This window comes from Misgurnus anguillicaudatus, chromosome 21 (genome assembly GCF_027580225.2).
Source record: "Misgurnus anguillicaudatus chromosome 21, ASM2758022v2, whole genome shotgun sequence".
NCBI classification, from domain to species: Eukaryota; Metazoa; Chordata; class Actinopteri; order Cypriniformes; family Cobitidae; genus Misgurnus; species Misgurnus anguillicaudatus.
In genome coordinates this window covers 22,423,991-22,440,135 of record NC_073357.2, presented here as the reverse complement: position 1 = coordinate 22,440,135, position 16,145 = coordinate 22,423,991, and the positions used below count along the sequence as shown (strand labels likewise).

Genomic DNA, 16,145 nt, shown 5'->3' with positions numbered 1-16,145 from the left:
TCCACACCATTGGACGTCCAGATTATACAATTATGCATGTATATAGTTATTAACTATATTAGTTTAAATCAATTACAAATTTGGTCTCATACCAAATATTTTCATATAAATACATTAGTAGTAGTTTAATTATATGATTCGAGAAATGAATGGTTGATTTTTATTTAAATATTAGAAGCAGAAAAATTGCTTCAGTGCATGACTTAAACATCTAACAATTAATCTGTTAACAATGAACACAGTGCTATATCATTTGAAACTTAACAACAAAAACAATTAAAGTATTGCCGCAAGGAGTAAAGATACAGTACAAGGAAAGTCCCCTAAATTTAAACTACAAACTTCTGACAACTGCTTAAGTTTTATTTTTACTTTTTTGTATGTTACTAAACAGTTCAAAGAGTGGTCATTAATTAGCATTAGTTGGATATATGGCAGTAGTGATTTGTTGTGATGATAGACAGATATTAAGGAAAGGAGTATCCCTTCTTGACACAGAGAAAGTTAAGCTTCTTCACACAGTCTTCAGGTTTCCAGGCCATCTCTTGTCTATGATAAACTCCACAGCGCTGATTCATGGCAGGACACTGGAGCTCTTGCCCCACAGACCAGGCCTTATATTCAAGTTTTTCTCCATTTACCCAAAACCAACGTCCTGATAAAAAACGCAGACCAGTCCACAGTTCGTCTGTCTTTGCATATGTGCTAGCAATCTTTGCCTCTGCCATCACAACATCTACATATAGAATAGCCAGATCAATGTAGTGCAGTCTGCAGTAGTCCAGAGCCTCTTCCCATGTGCTTTCCTGTTTAACCAGGATCAACTCATAGTCCTCCATACAAAAAAATGGTATACTCCAAGAGCAGTTACTTTCATACACTTTAGAATCTATTGTATAGACATAACCACACATTTCATAATAAATTCTTGGTTCACCATAGCCCCAATCATTAATTATTGCCTGTCCACCTGCAGACCACTTCCAAATGTGTAGGGTTGTATCTGATTGAAGTCCAATCCAATAAAAATAGTTGTTGTAGAATTGAGAAATATAGGAGAATATCTGTAGATATGAACCGCTGACAGTGGACAGGTCATCATAGTAGTTTCTGCAGTACGTTTGTGCATCTTTCCAGGTCTTTCTGTCACCCAAATAATAGTGTCTTCTATAACCAGAGTTCATTCTAAAGAGACTCATAAAAAGGAGCACACAAGCTGTAGTCTTCATTTTAAAATTGATAATAATACCACAATGCAAAGTTTCTCTTATCTCGGCAGTAATTCCTTATCTGAAGATGAAAAAGGATTTACACTGTTCGACATCACTGAATTTTTACCACACCCTTTCTCAAACGTCACATGAATAGACAAATAAAAAAACAGGAAAGAACTGACAGTGCATCAGGTTATATGGTCATTACATTAACAAATTTTTCCTAGTTTATGTACTCAAGGCAAAGTCAGAATTCAGTTTTGTAGACATTTTATTGAGGAAAACTTTTCCATGTATAAATATGGTACAAAGAAAATGTGGTTGTTAAATTGTTTCCAAAGTTTTCTTCAATAAAATGTCTACAACACTGAATTCTGACTTTGCCTTGAGTAAACAAACTTTGAGTAAATAAACAAAGAAAGATTTGTTAATATAATGATCTTATAACCTAATACACTGTCAGTATGATCAGTGTAATAGTTACGTAAACCATTTGGGCCCACCCATGGACCTGTCACAGTTAAGGGGTTTTAACCCTTTATCTGTCACCTCCTCGCTTTTTGTGTGGGGGGTGAAAAGGTGATGTGCACCTTCAAATTCAGTATAACTCTGGCCTTCTTTGATCTAGAAGGCTAATTTTGGTCTGTTTTTAAAGGTCATGTTCTTTCTGATCCCATTTTTTAAACTCTAGTTAGTGTGTAATATTGCTATAATAGTATAAATCAGGGGTTCTCAAAGTTTACATTCAAAGGTCCAAATCTGAATTCTCATCATTTTCATTGGTCCGGAAAAACTTTATGTAAATCATTTGTTTATAAAACAAATTAACACAACAGTTTGGGAAAAACATAAGTGTATTTTGCATTTAAAGTAAAAAATTTTTTTTAAACATAAACACAAGAAATATGCCAAAAGTAACCAGGTGCAAAATACAGAGCAACCTAATTAGAGAAATGGCATAGTTTGTTCTCCATCAGATGCATAAACCATGGCAAAAAAAGTGTGGTTGGTAGGCAGAGACACTGACCAAAATTAGGGGTGCACCTATAAATTGGCTGATGATGCTTGCTATGCTTCTCAATGAATTACGGTGAAATGACGCTAAATCCATAAGCCAGGGGGCGCTCTCGTGCAGAAACTCAATATGCGCTGCAGACGAAGAACCAGACACACGCAGCTCCAGGAAATGTCTTAAGGATAAATTAATATTGCTGTTCTTCAAACCTTTTCAGGTATTTTCATGATAATAAAGAACATGTATAGTGATTATGTTTGATGAGTGTTGCTTTTTCAAATGCATGTTTTAAACGACTCAAACCAACAGTGATTTCAGATCGATAAGGATTTACTGATCAAAAACCGTAGTACATGAAGTACCTGTGCATAATATCTGGGTGTGATGGCTACAGCGTCACACAGGAAATTTTTAAATAACTCGTTTTATTTTCGGACCAGGAATACTCTTAAATCTAAAAAGAAAAAATAACTAAACGAATGGTTGACAAGTTTAATATGCATTTGTAAAGTAGCAAATGCACACATTAAATCAATCACATATAAATTAATGCACTTGTAATATGAAGTGGACGCGGGTCCGAATCAAGTAACGGCAAGCTAAGCTGCTATCGAATCACAACACACTAAAAAACTACACAATCAGAATACGTATTTCTGAAAGAGGGACTTCACAGAACAAGGAAGACATCAGCCCGTTTTTAGAATAATAAAAAATAAACAGATTTTAAGATAATTTGCACATAAAAAAGAAACCAGTGTGCCATTAAGACAGACAAACATGTTTGTTAATTATCATCATTAGTTACAGCTGTTTGTCATTATCACTCACCCTTTATAGTTTGCCCTCATGTTCCTGTCCATTGTCTTATCTCGTCTGCATGTATCCTTGTCATCGTGTTTTCCAGTCTATCGTGATTAAAGTCCTGTAAGTTTCTGTAATCCCTGCCTGTTTGTCATCTTTTAAGTTAAGAGAACTGTGACAGAAGATCAGACCCAACGTTTGTGGCGTGTTAGTATTCCCCTCCGTGTTTCAAGTTAGAGTTTTTTGTTTTCCGAAAAATCAGTTTCGTTTTTAGCTTTATTTATGGATTTTTCGTTTAAACAAGCACTCGGTTTGGAGCAGGGAGACCGTCCGATCACTTCGGACGGTCCAACAGACCATCGCCACCCCCAGAGACCTGTAACGTCCATACCGCCACGCCGCCAGAGGGAGCCCTCGCCGGAGTACTGACATGGCGCTGCCCTCTGCTTCTCTGACTGTTTCCTGTTTGTCCCTATTTAAGTTTCAAGCTAGCCTAGGGCTAGCGCGAAGTATTGCCAGTTTACCTGCATACCGAGCGTTTTCTGAGTGTTATTCTGACTGCCTTTTGTTGTGACCATCTGCCTGTTATATCTGTTTATCTGCCTTTGGATTTGCCCTTTGTTTTGTTTGCCTGGATTGGACTGCCTATCTGTGTTTTGATCTGCCTGCCTGAACTCTGACTACTCTTCTGCCTGACGTATTAGTTTGTTTGCCTGATTGGTTTGTTTTAAATAAACACCGCAAAATGGATCCCAGTATTCCTGAGCATTCCTTACAAGACCAGACGGAACTCACCCTACCCGGAACTCCTGCCCACCCCAGCATGGAGAACCCGGCAGTGCGACCTGCGAGCCAGAGCTACCCTCGGAGCCCAGCGTCGCCGAAACCCCGGATGTTCCCCCTGACCAGGTTGCGTGACCAGAGTTTCCGGGGTGCCGCCGCGGGAGCTGCTAATGACGTCAGGGAGGACGTCCATCTCCCCGCCGCTGAGGGTGAGCCAATTATGGTCCCTGGGGTTAATAACATCAGCTCGGATTGTGCTTTGGACATTCCCCACCCCTCATCGTCACCACTGGTTCCGTCCAGCCCGCCCCTCGTAAGTCGCTGTTGGCCAGCGGTCCCGTCTGGTTTCCCTTTCGGCTTTCCCGCACCAACAAATCCGAAGCTACATCAGCGGACACAGCGTCACACCTTTGCTCATCCTCAGCGCGTCACCGCCGCTGGTTCGTCGGAGCCGAGGTGTGCCTCTCTGCCCACTGTCTCAGGGGTTTCTCCAGTTCTCCTTCCCCGCTCCCTGAGACCTAGAGGTCGCCTCGGCTCGTCGGACCTGCGGCCTCGCTTCGGGTCTCTCCTCCCTCCTCTTCGTCAGCTCCCGTCCCCACTACGACGTCTCCAGGCTTCGGTCGCCCCTCTGGTTCCGCCCCTGGTCAGTCGTCGTCCTGCCCTCGCCTCCGGGTTTTCCTCTTCTCCTGTGTGTCTCTCCCTCCACCCTTCCGGCTCGTTGGGCTCCTCCTTCCCGAAGACGTCACCACGGGACTCCTTAGCTCTGGCTCCGCCTCATGGCTCTGGAATCCACCTATGTCTCGGTCGGGAGACCCACCAGCTCCGCCCCGTCCCTCCGGATCCTCGGCTTCCCCCGGGTTCTCCGCTCGCGTGGCCCCGCCCTGGATCCTCCCTCCGTTGTCCACGCTGTCGTCTGTCCCTAGGGTGGGACTATGACTTCCATCACCCTGGCACCCTCAGCCAGCGTCTCCACCCTGGGGCTTCGTCTCGTCTGGTCTTTGGGTCCTGCTCTAGACCTTCCCTCACCTTTTCATCACAGTTTTTTGGACACTTTCTTTTTTGTTTGTTGCTCCCTCCCACTCGCCTCTATTTGTTTATGTTCATCTACGGCGCGAGGTCGCGCCTACCGGGAGGGGGCGTACTGTCAGGGTTTTAGTTCTGTTTAGTTTGTTTTCATTATTGTTCATCATTACTGCTTGTGTTTTGTTACCTTTAATTAGAATCACCTGTGTTTGTTAATTATCATCATTAGTTACAGCGGTTTGTCATTATCACTCACCCTTTATAGTTTGCCCTCATGTTCCTGTCCATTGTCTGATCTCGTCTGCATGTATCCTTGTCATTGTGTTTTCCAGTCTATCGTGATTAAAGCCCTGTAAGTTTCTGTAATCCCTGCCTGTTTGTCATCTTTTAAGTTAAGAGAACTGTGACATATATATATATATATATATATATTTCACACCGCAGTTCATGCTGGGAATCCTGGATGTGATTTGTGATTTGCAGCATGACACCACACTACGGGAGCGCTACCTCCCTAACGCTTTGGAAAGTACACACACACAAACTACACACATTGTTAGACGCAACATGGGAATGGACCCTTTAAAATCAAAAACCAAACGAATATGAAACATTTTTTCTTTTTTTATAAACTGAACATAGTCACATTAATAATGCACTCTATGCGTACACCCCGTGTGGAAACAGTTTGAGTCAGAAACTGAGATGGCAGGCCAGAGTTCGACATTTTTGTGATGAAATACGCAATTTCTGAATGCAGAACTTTTCAGTCATAAAAACACCTGCAAGGCCTGAAAGAGATCAAGCCTCAGCAAAGAAAAAGTAACGTAAAAGTAACAAAAAAGTACCGTAAGCATTACTTTCCATGAACAGTAACTAAGTAACCCAATTAGTTACTTTTTTGAGAGTAACTTAATATTGTAATGCATTACTTTTAAAAGTAACTTTCCCCAACACTGTATATTATGTTCTTTAATTAATTAATTATGAATTAATTAATTTCGCAGCCATATCTACAGCAAATAAACAAAAAACTAAACAACTCAAAAAGCTGTAGCCATTTGCTGATCAAAGTGGTGTAAACGTATAGCCAAAACACATAATAATCTATTTCAAAACTAGTTCCATTTATTATTGCATTTTCCAATATAGAAATAATATTATAGTGTAATCTAAAATAACATTTAAACATTATTTTAAGTGTCTTTACAACATGTAGTTGTTTATTAGTTGTTTCTGATTCACTCAAAACTGATTATTACTGTATCCAATTTGGCCATCATTTTTCATCATCCTAGCCCTAAACCCTAAACATTTTGGGAGATTTGACCGTAGCTGTATCCCTCTTTCCAGAACCTTATAAAACTGCCTTAAGATCAGCTTACACGATAAACATGCTAAACGATGCCAGAACCATTTTTGGCTGCATGTTCACATAAACTTGACCATTCACAGAACCTTTCTTTTGCACAAAAAATGTTAATAGTGGAATAGTGGTTCTTTAAATTATCAAGAAATGTAAACCATTTAGAAATAGTTATTTGGCTTAAATCAATATTTAGAGAACCAAAACCGGTTCCTCTATAATAGAGTTCATGCAGTTATTAACTTTGCTTTATCTCTACTCTAAAAATTGAATTCATTTCAAGTAAATTTGGACATTGTTTGACATTCATTTCAATATTAGTCTTAATTTGTCATTGATTTATATTTTTACATGTATTATTAGTAATTATTTCCACTGTCCACACATGGTAACATCCAGATTATACAATTATGTAAAAAGATGTAAAAGTGAAAATAAATCAAGTGTCATACAAAAATTGTATATGGTAATCTGTAGTCAGATTTTACATATCTAAAATTGAATTGATTTTAATTTATATATTAGAAGCAGAAAAGGGTAAATGACTAAAACATTTCATAATCCGTTAACAATTAACACAGTGTTATATCATTTTAAACCTAACAATGAATACAGTGAGTGAAGATACAGTGAGTAGTACAGATCCAGTATGAGAAAAGTCCCCTAAATTTGAATCTTCAAACTTCTGACAACTAGTTAAAACTTGCGTTTTGTTTCTTTTAGAACTAGTGTGTGTTACCGAAGAGATCAAAAAGGTGTCGATAAAAAGCATTGCTGGTATATTGCTGTAGTGATTTGTTGTAATGATAGACAGATATTAAGGAAGGGAATATGCCTTCTTGACACAGAGAAAGTTAAGCTTCTTTTCACAATCTTCAGTTTTCCAAGCCATCTCTTGTCTATGATAAACTCCACAGCGCTGATTCATTGCAGGACAATGGAGATCTTGCCCCCCAGACCAGTGCGTATATTGAAGTTCTTCTCCATTTACCCAAAGCCAACGGCCTGACAAAAAACGCAGACCAGTCCACAGTTCGTCTGTCTGGGCATTTGTGCTGTTATTCTTTGCCTCTGTCATCACAACATCTGAATATAGAATAGCCAGATCAAGGTAGTTTTGTCTGCAGTAGTCCAGAGCCTCTTCCCATGTGCTTTCCTGTTTAACCAGGACCAGCTCATAGACATTCATACAAAAAAATGGTATGTTCCAAAAGCAATCAGCATCACGCACTTTAGAATCACCTGTATAAACACAACCACATTTTTCATAATAAATTCTTGGTTCTCCACGGGCCCAATCATTAATTTTGGCCTTCCCACCATTAGACCACCTCCAAATGTGTCGGGATGTATCTGATTGAAGTCCAATCCAATAAAAATAGCGGTGAAGATCAGAAACTTTAGAGAGTGTTTTCAGATCTGGACCGCTGGCAGTGGACAGGTCATCGTAGTTGTTTCTGCAGTACGTCTGTGCATTTTCCCAGTACATTTTGTTACTCACGTAATAGTGTCTTCTAAAAAGACCAGAGTTCAGTCCAAAGAGGCTCAGAAAAAGGAGCACACCAGATGTAGTCTTCATTTTGATATTGCTGAAACTACAATGCAGCGTTTCTCTGAGCAGTAAATCCTTATCTAAAGATTTAAATGGTTTTCCACATTATTTAGTGACACCTCTGACTCTTTACCACACCCTTTTACAAAAGTCTGGCATGAACAGACCAATAAGAACCAACTAGGTTCTGACATTGATGGCGACCTTGAGGATGTTGATTTACTCATTACATTAACAAATTCTTTAAGTTCTGGAAAATAGGCATATTTCAGGCAAAACAGATGACTTAAGAAAAAGTCTTTTACACAGCTTATATACAAACAATAAAAAATGATATGAGAGTTAAAAATGGCTGGAGGCTCCCAAGGCATTACATTAACAAACATTTTCACAGTATGTGGATAACAGGCCTATTTTATTCAAACCAGTTGATTTGAAGAAAGATTTTACCTTTAAGCATTGAGACAGTCTTGTGCCTCAATGGCCAAATCACTGCAATGCTGATATAGTCTAACAACATGTAATCATTACAACGTAATACTGCTTTAATTAAATCCCGTGAATCTAGGAATAAAATCTAATTAATAAATATTAAAATAAAACCACTTGCATTCCAGAGTCGTAAAAGCAATTATAAAAAACAAAGGTATATGTAACGTTGGAAGTTGGCAAACAAGACATGGAGGTGGATCCAAATGCAGCTTCATGACGTAACACCACAGTTTTTATAGCATTAGATAACTAACTAAAAACAAACTTTTTTTAAAAACAAACACTTGAATTTAAATACTGTAAGTGTGATAAAAACTACAGTAAATGACAGTAAATAGCTTCGAAAAAAGATAATTGAAGTGTAATTAACTTGTTTAGTTGGTCTCAAGTCCCATTGAATAACATGGGGAGGCCTATACTGGGACCAGTCACTGGGGGGGGGGCGATCAAGACGTTTTGGCTTCACTTTTCAGGGCTTGTGCGGCACGCTTGAATAGGAAGAGGTACTGACCACATTACATCCAAACAATGACTGATAACAAACTGTGATTTATTTATGGGTATTTAAACGTGACACTAACCAATGACAAGACAGAAACAATGAAAGTCTTAATGAGTGTCCAGCTGTTTTCCCAAAACATTTAGCTAATCAAATACATTTGGCATTAATTAATAAGAAAAATATTAAAGTGAATATAAGGTTGTAGTTGGATACTTAATCAGATAATTTGTCATTAAAACTGTCAATACAAATTGAGGTGATCGCATCTCAATTTCGAGACACTCTGGTATACGTTTCTTAGTCTCTGCATCTGAATTGAGGAAGGTATTGTGGGGAAGGTATTGAATTTCAACTATTGTTCTACAAGTAATACTCTTGCTTGAATCATTATGCAAAACAATTCAAATAAAGGACCCCTTCCTGCACTAATTGGTTCCTCTAAGACCCCCCCACAAAATGCTGAAAATGCTATTGAAGCTGAGGTACAATGAACACATTTTTATATAGCACACAACTCACTACCGTATTTTCCGGACTATAAGTTGCTCCAGAGTATAAGTCGCATCAATCAAAAATGCGTCATTAAGACAAAAAAACATAGTGGCAGTGGACTATACGTCTTATTTTTTTAGAAAATTATTTCACAAAATCCAATCCAATAGACTCTCTACCCCAGGGGCAGGTAACGTCGGCCCTAGAGTGCCAATGTCCTGCCGATTTTATCTCCAACCTACCTGTAGTTTTTGGGTGACTCTTTAGACCTTGATTAGCTTGTTTAGCTGTCCTTGATTAGAGCTGGAGCTAAACTCTGCAGGCACTCCAGGACCGACTTTGCCTACCCCTGCTCTAACCAATAGGCCACGATGCTTGAACAACACAAATCTGGGAATATCTGTTACTTTTACCTCCAGTCTATGCAAGCTTTCCATGACAATTATTTATACGCTTCTTAATACTATAACCATGTTGTCTTGACATTTTATATGGTATAGACAGTTTCAGTAGTAACAACATAAACAAGCAGCTTTTGTGGAACACATGTAACTTTTGGAAAACGCCGCTAAGAATCAATAACAACAAATCCTTTTAGAGTAGTTTATTTCTGATACCAAGCAAAATAAACAAGAAGTAAATTACCTTAGTTCATATTTCATAGCTAAAGCGTATAAAAACGACACTGAGCTAATGTATACAATGTTAACTACAAACCTCCCTTTACATAGTGGTGATTCATGATCGCCACCTCCCCCTGTCTTTAGGAAACCAAAAAAAAAAATTTTTTTTGATGAGGTATTTGTTCCAAAGTTCATTTTAGGCACTAGTCAGACCATTAACTCTTTCACCGCCAGCGTTTTAAAAAAAAGTTGCCAGCCAGCGCCAGCGTTTTTCATGATTTTCACAAAAGTTTAATGCCTTCCAGAAAATGTTCTTCTTCAAATATATAAACATACAATATACCAAATGAAAGAACAGACCCTCTGCTTTCAAAAAAAAAAAAAAAAAAACATTTCATCCTACCTTCAGTAGTTTTTTTGTAATCAGCTTTTGAATATGGGTAGGTTTCTGCAAAAACACCACATTTTAGGTAAAAAGCAGAGATAATTCCATTTTTGTGAAGGACTTTTCATAGAGATCCCATTCAGAGCGATCTTTAAAACAGACACGGACATGCAGCAGCTTGCCATAGGGCAATACTTCCGGTTTTAAAAAGTTGCTAAAAACTAGTGGATAATAGCGGTATTGCGGAAAGACGGAAATACTCGTCATTGGCTGGGAAGCGTTTTCTCTTGATTGACGAGATATCTCGTCAATGGCTGGGAAAGAGTTAAACAAACAGAAACTGGAAGTAAGGTTTCGAAAAGACACATAACTGCACCAACGCATGTGCATCTGATGAAAGGTCTATGTACGGTTGTATCAAATGCTGTGTAGAAAGTGTCCTAAATTTGATCTACAATTTCAATGACAAGTAGGAAGAGTGACGTTCTACTCTTAGACCAAATGTTTCCAGGCATATGTGTGCTGTCCTGCTATGACAGGCCATGCCCTTACATTGTGACCATGGAATGGTAAATGGACTGCATTTATATAGCGCTTTTAACAGACCTATGGCCATCCAAAGCACTTTACAAGTTTGCCTCACACTCACCCATTCACGCACACATTCATACACCGACGGCAGTGTCAGCCATGCAAGGCACCATCCAGCTCGTCGGGAGCAGCTGGGGTTAGGTGTCTTGCTCAAGGACACCTCGACACTTGGTCCGGTGGAGCCGGGGATTGAACCACCAACCTTCCGGTTTGTAGACAACCTACATGAACCACTGAGCCACTGTCGCCCCAGCACAAAGTGAGTGTACCTCAAATCGTGACAAATGATATGGCGGTACACTAACTGTGCACTCATACCATGAACATTATGAAATCACAGTGAGCTTGCATATTACTCACAACATGAAAATCTCACAGTATGAGAATGTTTTCACTATGATCATCGCGTGATCTAATGTGTTGACTGGGAGATCTTATATTTAGATATAATCATTGTAAGTAATGTGAATAATTTCTTCTAACTACGCATCTCAAAGTTAAACTCAAGTGTCAAAAGAAAGACAAATCTGCTGTACATTATAGCATTAAAACTCTAAAAGGACATTAGTTAATAAAACAAACTTCTCTAAAACCGGCCTCTTCAAAGGTGTAGTCTACGATGTTGAAAATCGGTCGAGAAAGCTTGAGACGGTTGGGAAGTTTTAAAAAACTCATCCCGCCCCTCTGTGCTACCTGATCCCTCCCACCGGGAAACGACCTGAACAACATCACTCAGTCAAGCTGTGATCACCGGTAGTAAACATCGGAACAGAGATTTACAGAGCAGTAAACTAAATGTCACAAGCCAGGGGCTGGCCGCTAATGGTTAAGCCACGCCCCTTCTAACTTCCACCTCGAGGAGGTCCCCAAAACCAACCCAATGACCAGACAACAACGAGTACAGGTAAGTATAAAAAAATATTCTTTATTTATTTAAATATTTAAAATATATGGGGACTTGGGGAAAGGGGAATTAAAACTAAAAGTCAGGATCTATCCTCCAGGGGGGGGGGGGTTTGCGTCGGGGAACGGGCTCCCGCCTCTGGTTCCCTCTGCCCGTGGCGCGCTCCTCTTCCTTCCTGGAGGCAGAATAAAATCACAATGAGTATTGGCATGTACTATTTCCTGTCCGTGTACCTGCGTGTAGTTCGCGGCGCTCTGCCGTCTTCCCACGCAGCTCCTTGGTTGTCGACTCACTCTCCCTTCCTGTTCTCTCCCTCTCTCCACAGGCTACGGCTGGGACATGAAGGCACAGTGGATCGTTCTCACGAGAGTTTCCTCACCTCTCCACCGACTACAGCTTCTGGGTAAGTATGAATTTTCCTTCTTGACTCGTTACTTTAGCGCTCACACTTGTTCTCTCTCCTCCTCTACAGGCGACAGCTTGGGACACAAAGGCACAGTGAATAAACTCCAATTTGTTCTCTCACCTTGTCGCTGACTACAGCTTCCAGTACGTATGGTTCCCCTTCACAACTGGTCGCCTTAGAGCTCACACTTGTTCTCTCTCTTCCTCCACAGACAACAGCTGGGACACAAGGACACAGTGAATCGTTCTCAATTGGTTCTCTCACCTCTTCGCTGATTACAGCTTCTGGTACGTATGGTTCTCCTTCACAACTGGGCTCCTTAGAGCTCACGCTTGTTCTCTCTCTTCCTCCACAGGCGACAGCTGGGACACAAGGACACAGTGAATCGTTCTCAATTAGTTCTCTCACCTCTTCGCTGACTACAGCTTCTGGTACGTATGGTTCTCCTTCGCAACTGGTCTCCTTAGAGCTCACGCTTGTTCTCTCTCTTCCTCCGCAGACGACAGCTGGGACACAAAAGCACAGTGAATCAACTCCAATTTGTTCTCTCACCTCGTCGCTGATTACAGCTTCTGGTACGTATGGTTTTCCTTCACAACTGGTCTCCTTAGAGCTCACGCTTGTTCTCTCTCTTCCTGTGGATTGACAGACTAAACAGGTTATGCTATACTTCTCGGGGTGGCGGACTTATGATGACTGTTAGGCGCAATGCGTCGACCGGGCAGTGATTTCCAAGATAGCGCCGGGGACCAAAACCCTCTCGGCTAGCTCGTTGGTCCAACAGAGGGGCGAGAGTGTCACGCCGTCGCACCGGGTCGAGCGCTGCCCTTTCCTCGACGCCCGTTGGCGATCGAAAACCGGACCGGGGCGCCCCTTCGTAGAGACCTCGGGGCAGCGGATCTCCTTCGCCTCCAACTCTGTGATGATAAACAGCACACAAACAGGTAAAGTAGCAATATAATTGGTAATACTCACACCGCCGGTCGTACAGATCTTCACCGCCACTCCTAACACAAGCCCGCCAAGCGTTTGGCTACGAAAATACTTCAGGAACTACTCCGTGATTTCTAAGGCTGAAACACACTCACAGCATAATCGTACACAGGGTTATTCTAGAACCGCTTTCCTCTTCAGCGCCCCTGGCGAGTGACTGGAGGCGGGATACGTCCGACACGACACAGCAATCTCACTGCAAATACACACAGCACCACTTCAAAGTGAAATCTATACATCCAAGACTCACCCACCACGCTCAGTGCACACAATAGACGCCCGTCTTCCTTCGCCTCGCTCCGGGCGAGAATGTGGAGGTGGTAACACGGCCTAGCAGTTGTTTTCCGTCACTGTGGTTGTCTCACACAAAGATCTTGTGGCTCACCCACCACGCTGACTCAGGGGCAGGGCCACCCGCTCTCGCTGGGGAGCACTCGAAAGATATCCAGGTCAAGTACATACAAGTTATATTCAATGAATGAATTCTGTTACTCACAGCTGTGGTGCTCTCTTTATCTCACGCTTCCTTAGGTTGACTTCTCCTTACGATAATTCCAGCTACACAGATAACAGTTTCTCCAGTCGTCAATACCACTGTTGCACAAATGGGTACTCACGATGGCTCTTTCCTTCTTCCTTCACTTCGTTCATACAAGGTCAGTCTCCGTTTACTCTCCAACCCATAAGGTCTTCAATATCTCCATCAGCCGAAATCCCACGATGCACAAAGAGAGAGAGAGCAAGTCCAATAATCCGACTGGCGTACCAGGTGAGCTCAATTCAGCGCTACAGCACACACCAACACCGGTGATAACAACAACGCTAAACTGTGGTTTAAACTGTTCTTAAGTACTCGCCTGGTTGTTGCCTTCATCCAATCACCCGGCGATCCTGTTAATAACCCACAGCTGTCCGTAGTTTGGCTGATTACAGCCCTCGCGGTGCTACCGGATGTCCGGTGTTTTCTCTTCCCGGTCCGGGCGGAAACATCCGGGCGGAACCAAACTTTCCCAACCTTTGGTTCCGCCCAAAAGATCGTCACTCCTGTGACATAAACACATAAAGCCTTAAAGGAATGAACACTTACAATTATGACTGATTGACGTCATTTACTTTCACAACAATGTTTGGCACACGTTTCCCCTCTGAGCCTCATTTCCCCTGGTCAAAAGTGCTACCTAGCGCAGGTTAATTGCACAATAGTTATTAGTTAGTATTGCTAAGGTTTTGAGTAATTGTTATAGCAGCATACAGCGCATCTTGTTCAAATTCCGATCGGCTCGAACAGAAACCCGCTAGGCCTATTGAAATTCAAGCACTTCAAGAAATATAATTACTTTGACCCGTGATAGGCGATGCTAAACGGCTAACATTCCAACGCCGACCGGCAGTATGAGCATGTTGTCAGACTGATATAAAGATATTTATGTAACACCTCACACCATAAAAGTATAAATAAATGCGTACCAGCTCAACAAAAAGTCTGCCTTGTCAGCGTCGGTTTTCAGTCCCAAATCTCCCTGAAGCTTCCTCCAATGGTCAATGGCGGACCCTATATTAATTCGACTTTGAGTCCGGCGTTTGAGTCTCCATTTTTATCTCTGCTCTTTCCTCTACAGACTTTCTCTTTCTTCCAACCTTGACTGTAGGGACAAGCAGAGGCCGCTTGGTGTTGTCAGTTTGTTTTTTCTTCATTTGTGAGCTGTTGCTACTTTGTAGCTACCATACACTGTCAGAAATGTCATGTCGCAGTAGGGGGCGGTAGAGGTCTACACAGAAGACCCGAGACCCGAAGACCCGGGACCCGACCCGGGACCCGTACGGGTTCGGGTCTATATTTTAAATGATCGTCCGGGTCGGGTCACAATCTATTACTTCGGGTCCGGGTCTGTTTAACATTGTGGGTAATACCCGAGGTCGATCGGACTCGGAGAACACACACTCACATTTAAATAAAATATTTCTCCAGCAACAAAAACTTAGATGAACTGTCGCATACATTTTTTCTATGACGCTAAAGTTGCGTTAACAAGTTTATATTTGGTTGCTCCAACCAGGCAGCTAACGCGCATGCACTCTTGTAATGTTTATCTGGCTACCAGTCAGGAGCTTCTGCAGTGAGACGCAATGACTTTACCTTTGACAATTGGCTATTTTATTTAGAAGGCGGGACCTATTCCGCCGTACCGCCCATTTTGCACTGACGTGACTTCTATAATTTTAATAATAATATTATAAATTGAACGTCTTGCTGTTATATCTACAGTTTTCGCGACGCTGCTCAAAGAGCACAGAGGTGATAGCAAAGTAAAGCTAACGAAAGCAGCTATGACACTGAACGAGCAATCGTTATTATCCAAATGGGCAAACATTATTAAGCAAGTTGACCCGATACACAACAAAGTGGACTTTTAAAGCTGGAATAAGCAGTAAACATTTCAATCGTCAAGAAAGGAATAACATGGATGGAACTTTCTTGGAAATAAGGATTGTGCATCACACACAGTCAGGTACAAGGAGGGAGAAGACTGACTTCTAACGTTATGGGTAAGACAAAAAGTTTAATTTTCGCTACTTGTTTATTGACTTATTAATAACATTTGGCTAAAGAATATTTGCCGGTCGGGTCTGTGTCTTCCCGGACGGGTTTGGGTCCAGCTTTTAAATAATAGACGGGTCCGCGTCGGATCCGGGTCCAGCTTTTAAATAACAGACGGGTCCGGGTCGGTTCCGGGTCCAGCTTTCAAAACAACAGACGGGTCCGGGTCGGGTCAGTGTAGCACATTTACGGGTCTGATCGGGTTCGGGTAGGAATTTTTGGACCCGTGTAGACCTCTAGGGGGCGGGTTGGGGTGCGATGGGGTGGAGATGCGAGCGCAAGGTTGAGTTTCAAGTGGAGCGGGGATTGGATGAGAGCAGTCGACCAATGTAAGCTGTCCAGCCGGACTGCTTACATTGGCCAACTTCTCTGCCGCTGTACATCCAATAGAGTGAATGGAT

General features: G+C 41.7%; 2 protein-coding genes across 2 annotated transcripts; both read right to left on the bottom strand.

Moving 5' to 3' along the window:
* Window positions 1–467: 467 nt before the first annotated feature.
* Window positions 468–839, bottom strand: LOC129438267 (snaclec 5-like). The gene has a single exon (XM_073858825.1). The coding sequence runs from the start codon at window positions 837–839 to the stop codon at window positions 468–470; it is 372 nt and encodes a 123-aa protein (XP_073714926.1).
* A 5,285-nt stretch (window positions 840–6,124) lies between these two features.
* Window positions 6,125–7,821, bottom strand: LOC141353283 (lymphocyte antigen 75-like). Its single transcript, XM_073859747.1, has one exon. The coding sequence runs from the start codon at window positions 7,782–7,784 to the stop codon at window positions 7,023–7,025; it is 762 nt and encodes a 253-aa protein (XP_073715848.1). The 5' UTR covers window positions 7,785–7,821; the 3' UTR covers window positions 6,125–7,022.
* Window positions 7,822–16,145: the final 8,324 nt, after the last annotated feature.